The sequence below is a fragment of the Ursus arctos genome, unplaced genomic scaffold, assembly GCF_023065955.2.
Source record: "Ursus arctos isolate Adak ecotype North America unplaced genomic scaffold, UrsArc2.0 scaffold_34, whole genome shotgun sequence".
NCBI lineage: Eukaryota > Metazoa > Chordata > Mammalia > Carnivora > Ursidae > Ursus > Ursus arctos.
Window position 1 is genome coordinate 4,880,793 of NW_026623030.1, and position 16,211 is coordinate 4,897,003.

Here is a 16,211-nt window from a genome sequence, read left to right on the forward strand (position 1 = left end):
GGCAAGAGATAAACAATGAAGGTGCCCCTACAGTGTCACAAATTCTCTACCCCCATGAATGCCAGGGGGGCTCCAGATGAGAGGGGTCTGGCCCTATTCGGGATTAGCATGGAGCAGGGACATCAACCTGACCCCAGGGACAGGCTCCGAGGTGTTAAGGGAAAGGTCTGTGCACACAGAGGCCCGGGAGGGGACCGACATGCCACTGCGCCAGGGCCTGCGGGCTGGGAACAGGGGGCCTGGCGTTCTCCGCGGTGTCCACTCGGTGGGCCAGCACTGCAGGTGTGCGACGACGGCTGCGTGGCGTCAGAGTGCCGCGGGCACTCGCCTGGCCCGGACACCAAGGCGAGGAGCGGCCGCGCCGGGCCCAAGGTCCTGAACGCCGCGCCAGAGGCCAACGCCGGCGGGGCCCAGGGGGCTCGGCGGCTCCACAGGCTGGGCGGCTGGCACCCAGCGCCCCCGAAGGTGGGCGTGGGGCGGGGCGGGGGCCGGGCGCGGGCCGGGCGTGTCCGCAAGGGGTCCCAGCGCCGCCCCTCCCCGGTCCCGCCTCTGGCCCCGCCCCGGCCCCGCGCCGCACCCCCCCCCCCGCAACCTCCCCGCCGCCCGGTCCACCTTAAGGGGAGCGCTGACATCAGCGCGCCGCCGCCGCTACCCGTGGGGTGGGATTTCCTCCGCCGCCGCCGCCGCCGCCGCGGGTCCTGCGCCGCGTCCAGCCCGCCCCGCCCGACCCCGGCCCGACCCCGGCCGGCCCCGCCCGCCCGGCCCCGGGGAGGGATGCGGCGGCGCGGCGCCCAGGATGCCCCGCAGCCCCGGGACGCGCCTCAAACCCGCCAAGTACATCCCGGTGGCCACGGCAGCCGCGCTGCTGGTCGGTTCCAGCACCCTGTTCTTCGTGTTCACGTGAGTCCCCCGCGTCACCGGGGGGCACAGGCGGCCACAGCCGGGCCAGAAGGGGCAGGGGCCAGTACAGCGGGGGATGCAGCTTGGCAGGCCTGGGGGGACAAGGCCTGCGGGCGGGGCAGGGTAGGGGCCAGGGGCCTGGAGGGCTGGGCACGACGGGGCTGGCACCAGGGCTGTGGGTGATGTGAGCCCCCCACCTGGGCTGAGACAGAAACAGTGAGTGTGACTGTACGGGGCCACCAGGGACAGGTGAGTTCTCTGTGTGGGGACACTAGTGCCTGGCGGGCACCTCAGGAATGTGCCAGGCCCTGGGTGTCAGTTGCTGGGCCCAAACAGGAGACTGTGTGCAGTGGCCGCCCAGGGTGTGGCTGCAGCCCTCCCCTTCCCACAGGCTGCATGAGGGAGAATGTGGGCTGCTGAGAGCCACCAGCTCCTCCAGCAAGGAGCTGAGGGCGGCTCTTGGGTCCCCTCCTGGCTGTCCAGCCCAGGGCCAGAGCCAAGTGGTTCCCGCGTAGGTGTGGCCTGGCCAGGCTGCCACGTGCCTGCCCCAAAGCCACCCTTGATGCTGGCCTGGCAGTGCCCTCCACCCTCCCTTGACCTTCTCAGGAAGGCTCGGGGTCGCAGCTGGAGGGCCCAGGCCAGGCCACACCCAGGGACACTGGCCATGTTGGGCACTGGGACCCTTGAGGCAGAGGGCAGGCAGGGCCCTGGGCCCTCGCAGGCAGAACTTCTTCACCTGAGACAGGCTGGCTCACGAGTAAGCCTGCTGACAACACCATGGCTGTGGGGCACCCCTCCAGGGCTCCTTCAGGTGCAAGGAGGGGAGGGGGTTCCAGGTTTCAGCCATGCAGATCTGGGACCATCCGCTTCCACAAGTCCCATGCTGAGACAGCCCAGGTGACTGGAGCAACCACCGCCCAAGCCTTTCTGGGAACCTGAGGTGTCACAAATGGCCACAGCCCGTGGGGCCTCTGTTCCGAGTCAGGACAGCCCATGAGTGTGAATGAGCCTGGAGCAGGGGTGAACAGGAGCCGGCCTGGCACCATTCACCTCAGCAAGAGTGAGGGTGGCAGCTGTGAGGATGGCGAGTCTGCATTGGGTGCCCGTGGAGGCGCAAGAGCTCCCTACCTGGACGCCGGGGCTGGGGGGGCGCCACAGGCTGCCAAGAGCGTGTTTAAAAAAGGCCTGTGTGGACGGGCTTATTTCTGGCTTTGGCAAGCAGGCGTGTTCTTGTTACTCAGATGCTGCTGGCTGTGGGGCAGAGAGGAGAGGGGCAGGTGGGCAGCGAGTTCAGGGTCTTCTGGAGGGGTGGGGCCTAGCCCGGTCCTGGCCCTGGGGTCCCCCACACCCAGCCTCAGGTGTGCTTCGTGATAGCCGGGCCTCCTTGCTGATCCTGGTGTCTCACTCCCGAAGTGCGATTCAGTGTTTTTCCTCCCTGACATTAAAAGTAATACATGTTCTCTTTCAAGAACTTATGAAATGCAGGGAAATAAATCTTTAAAGAAATTGAAATCAGCCCTACTCCAGAGATCCTGCCTGTCTCCCTCTCCTCTCCTCCTAGGCTCACCTGAGCCCCGCTGTAGCGTGCTTGTCATAAGCCCTTGCTGTGATTTCAGAGGGCCCTTACATGGCCGTCCTATGAACTTGACCATCCCAAGATGTGGGCACTGAGGCTCCGGCACCCTGCGAAGTCTTCCCTCCTCAGTTTTCAGAGCTGGGGTTCTGGGTTCAGGGACACCAGCCCAGTGAGGGGCAGGGTCCCCTCAGGGCACTGCAGGCCTTTGCCTGTGTCCTGTCTTGTGTGTGACCCTCTCTGCCTGAGAGAATGTGGCATGTGCCTCTGCAGGAAGATGGGGGTGCAGGGGCACCAGCTGGGGGCCAGGCGCAGTCAGCTAGCCAAGGGAGCCTTGATCACCCTTAGGACAGGGTTCCCCTGAGCCCCTGAGGCCTCATTCCCCGGGCCAAAAGGCCACTGGGGACCCCGGCCCACCTTGACCCTGGCTCCACCGGGGTCCTCCAAAGCAACTGGGCTCCTGAAAAGGGGTTCTATGGGGTGAACCATGCCTACCAACACCACTCTCAGTGTGCCGAATTCCAGGCAAGCAGGGGTTCCAGTGGTCCCCTCCTTGGGATAGGCCTCTGGTCACCCGAGCACCCACACTTTTACCCTTTTTCTGGGTCCAGGCCTACTGCAGACTTAGACATGTAGCGAGGAGGGAGCAGCCCACTCCTGTGTCTTCTCTACCCTGCCCTTGGGGCCCCCACGGGGTTCTCTCTTCTCTGTCTTTATCCCTTGAACTTCACTGGATGCTGCGTGGCCCCAGGCCTCCTCTCTACTCAGTAAACACGGGTTGCCCCCTTTGGGGCAGGTCCATGCAGGCAGCAGCTCCTGACATCATGCAGGGTGGGGAGGCAGGAGCCTAAAAGACCAAGGACCCCTCCCGCGGCCCAGCTCACTGAGGGTGACGTGTTACCAGGAGAGGCTGTGGTGTGGGAAGGATCACCAGAGGACAGGACATCTCCCTTGCAGAATGGGGAACGTCCTGAAGGGCAGGTTCCCACAGGCCCTTCTCTTCCAGGAAGCCTTCCTGGGTTCCTGGTATAGTCGTGTCCCCTTGGGCCCCAGAAGCCCTTCACACTGTGGCTCAGTGCCAGGCTGGGTCAGGTGCTGAGTGGGTTTCCAAGAGCCCCCAGGCCAGGTCTCCGCCTCAGCCCCTTCCTCCTCCCAGAGCACTTTGGCAGAATGACAGGGAACCAGGAGACATCAGAAAGCTAGGACTGCTTTTGGATTATCAATACCTGGGGCCAGGCTGGGCCTTCTGTCCAGGGCCAGGGGTCTGACTTCTGGGATGTCACAGAGGATTCTGTCCCCAGGATGGGCCTGACCCCTCCCCATGCCCAGAGGCCCCGGCAGGCTAGAAGGCCCAGCATGGGACAGTGGAAGGGCAGTCCCAGATGGACAGAGCCCCTGGCGGGGGCCGCACAGGAAAGAAGGAATCTTGGGGTGAGCCCCCTGCCAGGCCTCACTGCCTGTGGCCTAGGGTATCTTTGGCCGCCTGAGCCTCAGTTTCCCCATCTGCTCAGGTGTCTGCAGGGATCGGATGGGTGCAGGAGGACTGAGGCCCTGCCTAGCCTGACCAGGGCAGAGTGGCCACAGACCCTCTGGTCCCGGGTGCCCCCATGTGTGAGCGTCGCTCTTAAACACAAACAGTGTTAATGAAGAACCCGATTTAAATGAAAACGTCTGAGTTAAAATTTTCCATTCCACATTTAGCTGTGGCGTGCATACTGGCCCTGCAGAACCCCCCACCCCCACTGGGTGGTGTCTCCCTGCTGGGCTAGGCGGACTTGGGGCCTCAGTCTGGGTGGGGTCCATGGCAGTGGCGTGTGGCCCTAACACTCAGGAGGCGCGGGCTGGATAGAGAGGAGGGCTTCCAGCCTCAGAGCTGGGCCGCCTCCCACCCAGGCCCACCCTGGTCCCCGCAGCCTGGCTGCAGCCAGCAAGGGGTGGCCAACCCTTGCCCGGAGCATGCCGTCCTCTGGGTGGGAATGGAGTGTTGTCCCTGTGGGCAGAGGGGCCCTCCTGGAGCCTGGGACAGGCTCCAGGTGAACTGAGCAGTACAGCCCGCCAGGCCTTGCCCGCAGAGCTTGCACGTCCTCACGTGTCCTCGTGCTCACCTGGTCCATAGGGGTCATAGAGACCATGAAGAGGGGGTTGGTTTGAGGAAGGGCATGTCTGCATCTGTGTGTGTTCGTATGTGCATATGAGTGTGTTTGTGCATGAACGAGGACGCAGGTGTGCCTGTGTGGCCGTGTGTGCCTGTGTGCGCCAGCGTGTGTGCGAGCGGGCAGGTCTGTTCTCACAAACATTTATGCACGTGTGCCTTGCTTTTCAGCACACGTTGGTGTGTGCTCATGTACATATGCCTTTTGAATGTGGTTGTGTATGCACGTGTGTCTGTGTGCACGCATATCCAGGTATGTGTTCACACGTGTGTGTCCTAGAGCATATTTGCATCTGTGTGTGCACTACACATGTATGTGCATGTGTCCCTGCATGCTCATGGGGACACGTGTCTGTGCATGTGCCTGCTGGCTCTGGCCAGGGAGCCGGTCCTCATGAGGCATGACCCAGGCTTGGACCCTCCTTCTGGCATGGCCTGGGCATAAAGGCCCCCTGAAGGAGGATGAGGGGGGCAGGAATGCATGGGAGGGCCTGATCCTGGGTCTGAGTCAAGCCTGGGGGCCTGGTGATAGTGGGTGGAGGGGCCAGTGGCTCAGGTCCTTGTTAGAGACCTGCCCCCCCCAACATCCGCAAGCCTGCCTGACACCAGTTAAGGCCCCAGCCCACTCTCCCCGGTATGTGTGGCCCAGGCGTGCAGGGGGGTGGTGCCCATAGTGGACAGAGGCCAGGTGCCCACCACCTCAATGCAGATGTTGCCCTTCCCAAACATGGCCCTGTTACTGTGCCGGTGTTGCCCCCCCACCCAGCCTTGGGCATCTCATTCAGGGCAGCTGTCCAGCCCATGCAGCCTGGTGGGGGCCGTCATTGAGGCTCAGGGAGGACAAAGCAGTACAGGCCACCTGGGCCAGGGGAGACTCCTGTCAGTGGGGGTGTTAGGGGCTGCCCGTGGGGTTCAATCCCTGCCTGCCTGCATAATAGTTTGAATCCCAGCCCAGACGCAGACTCACCCCGTGGTCTTGGTATGTGACAAGCTGTCCTATACCTGTTCCGTGTCTGTAAAATAAGGAAACAGACGCACGCCCTCCCTGAAGCTGGAGGGGTGGATTTTGTGGTCCACTGCACAGGGCAGGTGGGCGACAGACTCAGGACCCACCGGCAAAACCTAGACAGCAGGGATGGATGCTCTGAGCATCCCCCCACCCCGCGCATGTCCTCTTGCCAGCAGCGCCCACCCACTGCCCGCCGTGCGTGCACATCTGCCAGCCTCAGCGCACCTCAGGACCTCTGGGCTTCCTCCTTTCCTGGGGCAGGCTGGCCGCCCTGGCACGGATGGCGCAGGTGCACAAGAGCCCGCCTTTGCCTCTAATGCTCTGCTGTCATTGTCTTGGACTTCGTGATCCCTTCTAAACACCAGGCCCACATTTTCATTTTGTACAGATTCCATAGCCAGTCCGTCCCGGAAGGTGCCATGGGGAGCTGGCTTGCACCACCTGAGTGGGGCCCGCAGTCCCCCACTTCTCCCTGGCTCCTGGTTCTCTTGAGCTGACGGCTCCCACTTGCCAGGAGAGCCCGTCCCCACTGGCCTTTTGGCTTCTGCTCCCCACCCCGCCTTGCCAGGCAGACCATGCCTCATGGGCCCACTGTCACCTTGCTGAACGGGATCGGATCAGAGACCACAACAGACATTGCGCACTATCTGTATGCCACGCTTTAGCACGCAGGGATGGGGGATGTGGAAGGCGTGTACTGGTGGGCACTCTGGGCTGCCTGGGCAGGGGGCGGTGGAGGAAGGCCCTCCCTGCAGAGGGAACCTGTGTCCTCAGGCAGTGCGTCCACCTCCACAGCAGGCCCCGGAGAAGAGGAAGGGGTAACTTGCGGCTCCTGGCCCGCGGAGCCTGCTGCCGTGGGAAGTGGAATCTTTAAATAGCCTCTCGCTTTCCACTAAAAATAGCGAAGTTCTGCTGCCATGGAGGTGGTTGCTGGGGTGGCGGGGCTGGCTCCTGGCCAAGCCAGGCGTGGGCGCACCAGTGCGGTCGGCGTGCGCTGCGGTGGTGGGCAGGGCCGTGGGCACTGCTCACCCTGCTGGAGGCCACGATACCCTGCTCTCTTGGTCAGGGCTCCTGTGGGGTTCCCTCTGGTCCTCCAGTTCCACAGAGGGGCTGGGTATGGGGAGGGGAACAACCCCTCAGGTGCCCCCACTTGTCAAAGCAGCCAGGAGCCGTGGGAGAGATCAGGAGCCTGAGGCCAGAGGAACTTTGTGGGAGCCAAGTGGATGGACCCAGGGACCTGCTGCAGGGTCGGGGCAGGGGGCCGTAGGTTATGTGCCCTGCGGATCTCCGCAGAGAGGGTTCTGGTCAGGTCCCAAGAGGGCTGGAGAGGTTGCTGTTTGTGCCAGAGCACCCACTGGGGAGGTGTGGGATACTTATGGGGTGCCAGGAATCTGGAAAGGCTTCCGGGAAGGGGGTGCAGCCTTGGAACCATGGGCGTGGGTGTAGTGAGAGATGGTGAGTGGCTGAGGGGGGGTCTCGTGCTTTTCTAGAGTCTCCAGGTGTTCTGCATTGTCATGTGGATAGTAAGGTGACAAACTAAAAAGAAGGGGCTGCCTGGATGCAACGTGCCCAGTGGCCCAGACCTTGAGACTGCACCCCTCAGGGAAAAACAGGGGTGCCACACACCATGCATTTACTGACTGAGAATTGGAGCTCCCCATGTCCCAGATTTTCCCTGGCAAAGGGGCCCCGCTGGGCTGGGGACAGGTCTGGGTGAGGACTGGGGCTGGCCTCTGTCTGTCATGGCACACCGGCAGAGTGGGCTCGTTTCTCATCCTGGACTCCTGCCTCCAGTCCACCACCCCTCTTAAAATTGGGAGGCCCACAGGCCTCTCTGAGCTTCAGTTTCTTCAAGTGAGTTCAGTTCCTAATAGGCACCCGGAGGGTTGCTGGGGTCGGTGTTGGCATGCAGGCAGCCGCGGCCGTGCTCGAGACGCCCAGCCCCAGTGGTTGAGTAGAGAAGCAGCAGGCTGATGCGCAGGGGTCTCCCGGCGGGATGTGGCAGCAGTGGCCTCCCTGACTGTCATGCTGAGCGCTGATGGCGGCCTTCGATGGCCAAGCCTGCCTGCGTGTGGCCACGCCTAATTCATCTGTCCCCACGTCCCATCCCCACCCGTCTGCTGCACCCCCAGACCCAGCTCTGCCCTGCTGTCCAACGCAGGTGCCCATGGTTGACTCGAGCTGTGTCCCCAGCTGTTCCTGTCTACAATGGCATCATCTTCCTCTTTGTCCTGGCCAACTTCAGCATGGCCACCTTCATGGACCCTGGCGTCTTCCCCCGAGGTAGGGCCCTGTGCTGGGGCACGTGATCTGCTCCCTTTCACTAGAGTGTGAGTGGCTGACATGAGAGAGCCTCTCGGGGTGGGTCCTGGCGGGCGGGCTGGCAGAGATCCGGGAAGGACTCTCCTGCCAGGGAAGTCACTTTCCCGCCACCCTCCCCTGGCCCTGGCTCACAGCGGATGAGGACGAGGATAAGGAGGACGACTTCCGGGCCCCGCTGTACAAGAATGTGGATGTGCGGGGCATCCAGGTCCGTATGAAGTGGTGCGCAACCTGCCACTTCTACCGCCCACCTCGCTGCTCCCACTGCAGCGTCTGCGACAACTGCGTAGAGGTGACCGTCCCGCCACCCTGCCTGCCCCCATGCCCATGTCCCTCCCCTCCCACCCACCTTGTGCCCTGACTCACTGCTCCTGCCCAGGACTTTGACCACCACTGCCCCTGGGTCAACAACTGCATTGGGCGTCGCAATTACCGATACTTCTTCCTGTTCCTGCTGTCACTCAGCGCGCACATGGTGGGTGTCGTCGCCTTTGGCCTGGTCTATGTGCTGAACCACGCTGAGGGGCTGGGAGCTGCCCACACCACCATCACGTATCCTTGGCTTGACCACAAAGACAGTGTGGGCTGGGGGCACTTTCCACAGGGGAAACTGAGGCTCAGGGGGTGGGGTGACTGCCTGGGAGTCCCCAGAGTGCGGGTGGCCATCCCTGGTTGGGTGGCAGTGGGAGTGGCTTGTCCACAGGCACCTTCTCTGGGTTTTTGCCTATGGCCATTGGCCTTAACAGGCCAGCATGGCCGTCATGTGTGTGGCTGGCCTCTTCTTCATCCCTGTCATCGGCCTCACTGGCTTCCACGTGGTGCTGGTCACTCGGGGGCGTACCACCAATGAGCAGGTGCTGACCCTAGGAGGGCCCATGCAGTGATGGGGATGAGGGGTCCCCTATGGGTCGAGAGGGCCCGGGCTACGGCAGGACCGTGTGGGGGTGGTGTCAGGGAAAGGCTGCCGGAGCCGTCAGCTGAGGTGGCCTGCACAGCTTCCGTAGCAGGAGGATCTGGCCCTGGAGACCCTGGGTGGGGCGTGGAGTGTGGGGCTGCCCTGCTCACTCCCACCTGTGGACACTGCAGCCACCGGTAACTCAGGGCCCAGAAATTCTACAGCTTCCTGCAGGGACTGTCAGGGTGAATGGGTGGGGGGCACCCATGGGCTGACCCTGCCCACTCTGCCTCTGAGGAACCCCAGTTGTCCCTGCCTGTCCCCCTGTCCGCCTTGGCCTGGACCTTGGGTGGCCAGGCTGGCTGAGGGGTCCCATGTCCACAGGTGACGGGGAAGTTCCGTGGGGGCGTGAACCCCTTCACCCGAGGCTGCTATGGGAATGTGGAGCACGTGCTGTGCAGCCCTCTGGCACCCCGGTGAGGCCTGGAGGGGGAGTCAAGGGGCCTCTGCCGGGTTTGGGGTGGGCAGGTGTGGACCCTCAGCCTGGTCGACCTCTGCCTCTGGCAGGTGTGGCCAGGCTTGCCTTTGGTGAGTATTCAGGCCGGGTCACCCTGGCCATTGACCCCTCTGCCCCTGGTGCAGGTACGTGGTGGAGCCTCCCCGGCTGCCGCTGGCTGCTCGCCTGAAGCCGCCTTTCCTTCGGCCTGAGCTCCTGGAGCGAGCTGCCCCACTCAAGGTCAAGCTTAGTGACAACGGGCTGAAGGCTGGCCTGGGCCGCAGCAAGGTGGGGGCCCTGGGGTCAGGTAGGGGATGGGGTAAAGGGCAGACCCTTGAAGGCAGGAGGCAGCTATGTTGGAGGGGGCCTAGAAATGGAAGGGGGAGACACTGGGTAGATTCTGGAGAATGGTCTAGGGCCCAGGGCGGAGTCCCCAGTTATGCCCCACCCCTGGCCCACCCCCTACCCACCACTGACCACACCCCCTCCCAGTCCAAGGGCAGTCTGGACCAGCTGGATGAGAAGCCGCTGGACCTGGGGCCGCCACTGCCCCCCAAGGCGGAGGCTGGCACATTCGGAGGTGACCTGCAGACCCCACGCCCGAGCAGTGCTGGTGAGGTGGGGGTGGCCAGACAGAGGGAGGGACATGGACTGACCCCAGCCTGACCGTGGTCCATCTCCCCAGAGAGCGCCCTGTCGGCGCAGAGGACCAGTCCCCCGACACCTGCCATGTACAAGTTCCGGCCTGCCTTTCCCTCGGGTCCCAAGACGCCCTTCTGTGGGCCTGGTGAGCAGGTGAGGAGGCCTGGCCCCACCCCAGGAAGCCCTGCTTTAACCCTCCTGGAGACCCTGCCCCCAGAGGTTTCACCCCAGAGGTCCCACTCTTAGAGGACTCACCCCAGGAAGCCCTGTCCCTGGGGCCTTAGGGTCATAGAGAGCCTTGTGGGCGCCAGCAGGACCTCACCCTCTGGGCATCCCAGCTAGGCATGAAGGAAGGGCTGGCACAGGCAGTCCTGGCTGGCCCCTTCTCCTTGGCCGGCATTGCCCGCTGGCCTGGTAGGCGGCTGCCCCCAGGAGCAGTGTGTGCCAGGATGCCTGGAATTCCACTATTAGTCACTCTGTAAGGCCCACGGGAAGGCTTCAGAAGAATTTGAGATTGTTTAAGAAAGCTCATTTATTTTTTCTCAGTTGTGTAAGTACTCTACCATCACTGTGGAGCAGTTGGCAACCCTGGACAGCCTGAGGAATGATCCAGAATGCTGAGCATTCCCAGGCTGCCCACCCTCTTTCACGGCCATCTGAGAGGCGAGCCTGTGACTGGGCCGGTATGCCTGGACCGGTCGCCTCCCCTCAGGACTGATGCCCTGATGCCCTGCTCGACCCTGTGTCTCTGGACCCTCTGGGCTGGGCAGGGAGTCTGGGCCTTCTCGGCCAGCGTGCCATGGTCCTGCCCCAGGAGGGGTGTCGATCAGCTCTTCTTGGGAATGGGGGGCTTTAGGTGCCCTTGCCTGCCTCATCTTCCTGGGATTGTCCTGGATCCCACAAGGATTCTAGCCAAGTACCCTGAGGCCACATTTGTCCCTACCAGTACCCTCTCTGGGTTTTGAGGCTCTGCAGTCTTGTCCCCAGCCCATGCCTGTGCCCTCATGCCTCAGTTCACGGAGACTCAGAGAGGCCCCTCCTCCCTGTTGCTGTGGCTGCCCCTGGCCCCTCCGCAGGAGGTCCTGCCCCGTGGGGGCTCTGAGGGTCCTGCCCTGGGTAGCAGCAGCCAGCTCTGCTCCTACAGGGCCGTGACTGCAATCCTCAGCCCTGAGGTGCCGACAAGAGGGCTCTGGGTCTCTGTGTGGTTATTACATGTCCTTGAGGTCCAGCTCCTGAGGTTATCCCCACGGCCCCCTCCTCTTCCGCGGGAAGTAGCAGCAGAAGTGTGCCCAGCCTTCCCTGGGGAGGCAGCGTCTGGGTGCTCTGTTCTGCCCTGTCCCGCTTCCTTCTGTGGTGGGCAAGGAAGAGGTGGTTAGGGGGTGGAGAGCTTCCAGGAACAGCTTGTCGGTTACACATGTCACCAAGATTGTAGCCTCTGTGGGGGCACAGAGCACCTGGTGGCCGGGCAGTGGAAGACGTGTGCCCTCTCTCCCCACAGGTCCCTGGCCCTGACTCCCTGACACTGGGGGAGGACAGCATCCACAGCCTGGACTTTGCATCAGAGCCCAGCTTGGACCTCCCTGACTACACATCCGGAGGCTTGCACGCAGCCTACCCACCGTCCCCGCCACTCAGTGCTGCTGACACCTTTTCGGGGGCCTTGCGCTCCCTGAGCCTCAAGGCAGCAAGCCGGAGGGGTGGGGACCACGTGGCCCTGCAGCCTCTGCGCTCTGAGGGCGGGCCCCCCACGCCCCACCGCAGCATCTTTGCCCCTCACGCGCTGCCCAACCGCAATGGCAGCCTGTCCTATGACAGTCTGCTTAACCCCGGCTCTCCCAGTGGTCACACGTGCCCAGCCCACCCCTCTGCCGGCGTGGCCAGCTACCGCTCGCCCTACCTGCACCCGGGGGCGGTGGGTGACCCGCCACGGCCCCCGCCCCGTAGCTTCAGCCCGGTGCTGGGCCCCCGGCCGCGGGAGCCCTCACCTGTGCGCTACGACAACCTGTCCAGGACCATCATGGCCTCCATCCAGGAGCGCAAGGACAGAGAGGAGCGGGAACGGCTGCTGCGCTCTCAGGCCGACTCGCTCTTCGGTGACTCGGGCGTCTATGATGCGCCCAGCTCCTATAGCCTGCAGCAGGCCAGCGTGCTGTCTGAGGGCCCCCGCGGGCCTGCCCTGCGCTACGGCTCCAGAGATGACCTGGTGGCGGGGCCCGGCTTCGGTGGCGCCCGCAACCCCGCGCTGCAGACCTCGCTGTCCTCGCTGTCCAGCGCCGTGAGCCGGGCACCGCGGACCTCCTCCTCCTCCCTGCAGGCCGACCTGGCCAACAACAATGCCCCTGGGCCTCGGCCCGGCAGCGGCTCGCACAGGTCCCCAGTGCGCCAGGGTCCCCCCTCCCCACCCAGCACACCCCGCTCACCCTCCTATGCAGGCCCCAAAGCTGTCGCCTTCATCCACACGGACCTCCCGGAGTCGCCACCCTCGCTGGCCGTGCAGAGGTGGGTCCTGGCGGGCAGGGGGCTTCCCAGCACAGGTCAGGTGTCCGGCTGCCTGTGGGGCCTCTTGGCCGAGCATGCGGGTGTTGCCTGGGAAGCCAATGGCTGCCTACGGGGGTGGGCCTCACCCTCCTTGGAGGCTCCTGGCCAGACTGTGTGAGGGTAGCCCGGCTCCAAGGATGCCCTGACACGTCTGAGGACAGCGGGGCAGGAGGATCTGCACCTTGAGCCCAGGGCTGCACATTCTCTTGCAGCTGGTGCAACCGAGTGTAGGGGGGACCCTGGGGCTTCTTCCCCTGGGGACAGTGTTGGTCCTGGAGCCTGTGTCTGGGAGACATCATCCCACAGCAGAACATGCTGCCCTGGGTGCTCATAGCCCCAGGAAGTAAGGGCTTTCTTGCTCAGATATGGGGAAACTGAGGCCCAGAGGGGCAGGCTGGTTCCAGGCCCCCAGCAGGTGGGTAATAGGATGCTGGACTGGCTGGCTCACAGGGTCAGGTCCAAGTATATGAGCTGAGCACCTGGGGTGTGCTGGGCCCCAGAGTGGGGGTGTGGGTATCGTCAAGGCATCACCTCTGCCATCTTGAGCATGGGCTCAGTCAGCAAGGAGGCCCCTGCTGTGGATGCAACTGGCCCAGTGGCCGGCAGCCGCACAGGGAGGTGGGATGGCAGCCGGAGGGAGGTGCTCCCATCCTCACGAGCGTCTGGGCAGCGGTGTCAGAAATGCTATTGGTCAGTTCTGGGCAGGCTGGAGGGCAGGTTGACAGCCTCTCATTTTCCTAGGAGGGAGCAGGGAAGGAGCCACAGAGTCACCACTGGGCTCCCCAGCTTGGGGCGTGAGGACAGTGCAGGGCCTGGGGGCTTGGCCAGTGTCCATCTGGCCTCCCTGTGCCAGTGGGAGGGACCAAGGGACCTGGGAGGGGGATGATGGCCGTTCTGACATCTGTCTGTCCTGTGACAACATAGCCCTCCCTCGGCAGGCTGTGCACCCCCACTCATTTTCTGGGTGGGACCTTTTGAGCTCAGAGGCAGGGGCCACCCCGGGGTTTGTCTGTGTCTGCGTCATCTGTCCTGTTGCCTCTGCCGGCCTCTGTCATGCCGTGGTCCTGCGTTCACTGTGTGTGTGCGTGTATGTGCTTGTTTTGATGCAGGGACCACCCTCAGCTGAAGACCCCCCCAAGTAAGCTTAACGGGCAGTCCCCGGGCCTGGCCCGCCTGGGGCCTGCCACTGGCCCCCCAGGGCCCTCCGCCAGCCCTGCCCGGCACACGCTCGTTAAGAAGGTGTCCGGCGTGGGTGGGACCACGTACGAGATCTCAGTGTGAGGACTGACTGCCATCCATCCGCCGTGGAGCCCCGGGGACCAGGACCCCCAGCGGCTGCCCTCCTCTCCCGACTTCTCTGCCCCGGGAGACAAGGAGGCCCAGGCCTGGTGTGGACATGTCAGCGGAAGAGACCACGCCTCCACAAGCCTGTCCCTCTTCCTCCACCTGTCCATCCACCCATCTGCTCAGCAGGGCGCGGCTGGGCCAAGGGCCACCAGGCTGCAGGATCTGTGTCGGTGCCCCTGCTCCCACAGGCAGGGGTGGCGAGGGGGTGTGGACTGCATCTGCACCCACTGCACCCGTGCCCCTGAGGTGGTCCCCAGGCTGGTCCCCACCTACCCCCCTCACAGACGGGTCACTGTGGCCCAGAGATGGACAGAGAGGCCTGGGTCCCCGGCCGTACTGGACCGAGGCCCCACCACCTGGCTGCTCCTAACTCATTGCCTTTCAGGGACCCGCTGGAAGCTTGTAGCTTGGCCAGGCCAGTTCTTCTTTGGGGAGTCCGGCCCCGGCCTACAGGCACCCAGCTCTGGGATTGCTCTGGGTTCTGACAGACAGGTGGACGACGGACAGACAGACAGCCAGCTGTGGGTGGGGTCCTGGCTCCATGTGTCCTGTCTCACCCAGCTGGTGGGTGCGTCCCCGTGTCTGTGCGCTGAGCTGCCATGCCACGTCCCATGTGTTAACGCTCGGGCCCCCGCTGCCCCCACTGCCGGGAAACTCGCTTTCATTGAAGCCTTAACCTCTGCTTTATGCTCTTGTGGGAGGCGACTGGGGGGCAGAGAGGAGCAGGCATGGGCCGGACACTGCCACGGGGCACCCATGAGACCAGGAGTCCTCTCCCTGCCAAACTGGAGATTCCCTACCCCAAGGCATGCCAAGTCCAGGCCCTGCAGGAGCCTCGGCACCCTCGTGGGAAGCACATGGGGGAGGGGGTCAGAGCTCCGCCTGGCGCCAGGGACCCGAGAGTAAGCACACGGCAGCGTCCGCTTGCGTTGTGTCTGTTTTATGTTTTTATATCTACATCTATATATCTATAATTTTATTAAAAAAAGAAAAAGAGTCATTTCGATCCTTTCCTTGAGCAAGGCTAGGGCTGTTGCTGCAATGCGGGGGCTCCGGGGGCGGGGAGCAGAGTGGGTCAGGCTCTGGGAGAGGTGTTGGCCAGAGATACGGGCATTCTTCGTGGGTGTTTCCACTGACTTAAGCTGAGTTGGAAGCTTGGGAGGTGGGGGCTGGCCGGTGGGTCTTTGGCTGATGAGCACGAGGTTCCCGTGGGTCGGCGTCATCCCTGGCGGTAACAGGTTATTTGGAGAAAGGTTGGGATTGCGGCTACCCCAGGAACCCCTGGGAACCCAAGAGCTTTTAGGGGAGATGGAGTGGGGGGTGCAAATGGAGCCACCCGTTGGCTGAGGGCCCCGTGGGGGCCGTTGCCGCATCCTGCGGCTACACTCACTGGAACTCACCCTCTTGGCAACCTGAGCCTCCCCTACCCCCCACCTCCCATTGCCAAATGTGGGGGGTGGGGGCATTGGGAATCCGTGGCTCTTTAGGGCTGAGATAGCCAGGGCAAAGACTGGGGGTTCTGGGGCAGGGGCTGGCCCAACGTGGGAGGCTAGCCGGGCCTCGGACCCTGCACTGGGCAGCTCTGCCCCATGCTGACCTCCACCTTTCTGCTTCTCTCTCACGGGACGCTGCGGCCCCCAGGGGGCGGATCGCCACCTGCAGCCGTGGATGGGGCCGGCGTGGCCAGCCCAGGGTGCCCCCCGGCCTGCACCTATGTCACCTTGGCCTCCCTGAGGACCGCCCGCCGCTGCGGGCCCCCTGGAGCCCGGCCGCTGGGGTACTCCCCCGAGGGGCTATGTGCCGCCTGCACTCAGCCGCCTCCAGCCTTTTCCCCAGTCTCTCGGGGCCTGAGCGGGACACCAAGTAGGCAGCTCTGGGGCCCGAGAGGACAGGCCAGGAAGCCAGGCAGCCACAGACCCTGGGCCGGGGGCTGGGGGTTCTCTCTCCACCAGCCGCACCTTGACTGACTCCCAGCCCCCCGGGGGCTTGTGACCCTGTGCCCACCCACCTCAGGAAGTCCCCACCTGCTGCAGGGGGTCCCACTCCCCAGGCAGGGGCCCCCACTCCCCAGGCAGGGGCCCTGGAGCTGCTGGGACCAGCACCCTGACCTCCCCGCCTGACCGAGCACTTTAGACGCCACTTCCTCCCCAGGGAGCCCAGGCCTCTGTGGGTTGCGCTGGGGTGGGGGTCTCAGGTTGCCCCTGCAGGTCACTGCACTCCCTCCTCCCCACACCCAGCACATGAACAGATGCCTTAACCTCTTGGAGCCGCCAGCCTGGTGAGCCATCCGGGCCCTACCAGGGCGGGGAGGAGACCCTGCCAGTCCAGTGTGTTCCT

At 63.9% G+C, this 16,211-nt stretch overlaps 1 protein-coding gene across 4 annotated transcripts; it reads left to right on the forward strand.

Annotated features, from left to right (window-relative positions):
- The first annotated feature begins 738 nt into the window (after positions 1-738).
- ZDHHC8 (zinc finger DHHC-type palmitoyltransferase 8) lies at positions 739-15,837 on the forward strand. 4 transcript variants are annotated; one of them, XM_026486357.4, is made up of 11 exons: positions 739-900; positions 7,796-7,917; positions 8,091-8,248; positions 8,336-8,508; positions 8,708-8,810; positions 9,236-9,327; positions 9,494-9,635; positions 9,840-9,960; positions 10,033-10,142; positions 11,488-12,488; positions 15,516-15,837. In XM_026486357.4, exons 1-11 carry the CDS (start codon positions 797-799, stop codon positions 15,739-15,741), a joined length of 2,352 nt encoding a protein of 783 aa, XP_026342142.2. In that variant the 5' UTR covers positions 739-796; the 3' UTR covers positions 15,742-15,837. The 4 variants fall into 4 exon arrangements, with proteins under 4 accessions (XP_026342142.2, XP_026342144.2, XP_057161829.1 ...); XM_026486359.4 differs by lacking the exon at positions 15,516-15,837 and adding an exon at positions 13,637-14,874; XM_057305846.1 differs by lacking the exon at positions 15,516-15,837 and adding an exon at positions 13,637-14,874 and having other exon boundaries at positions 9,840-9,927.
- The last annotated feature ends 374 nt before the right edge of the window (positions 15,838-16,211 follow it).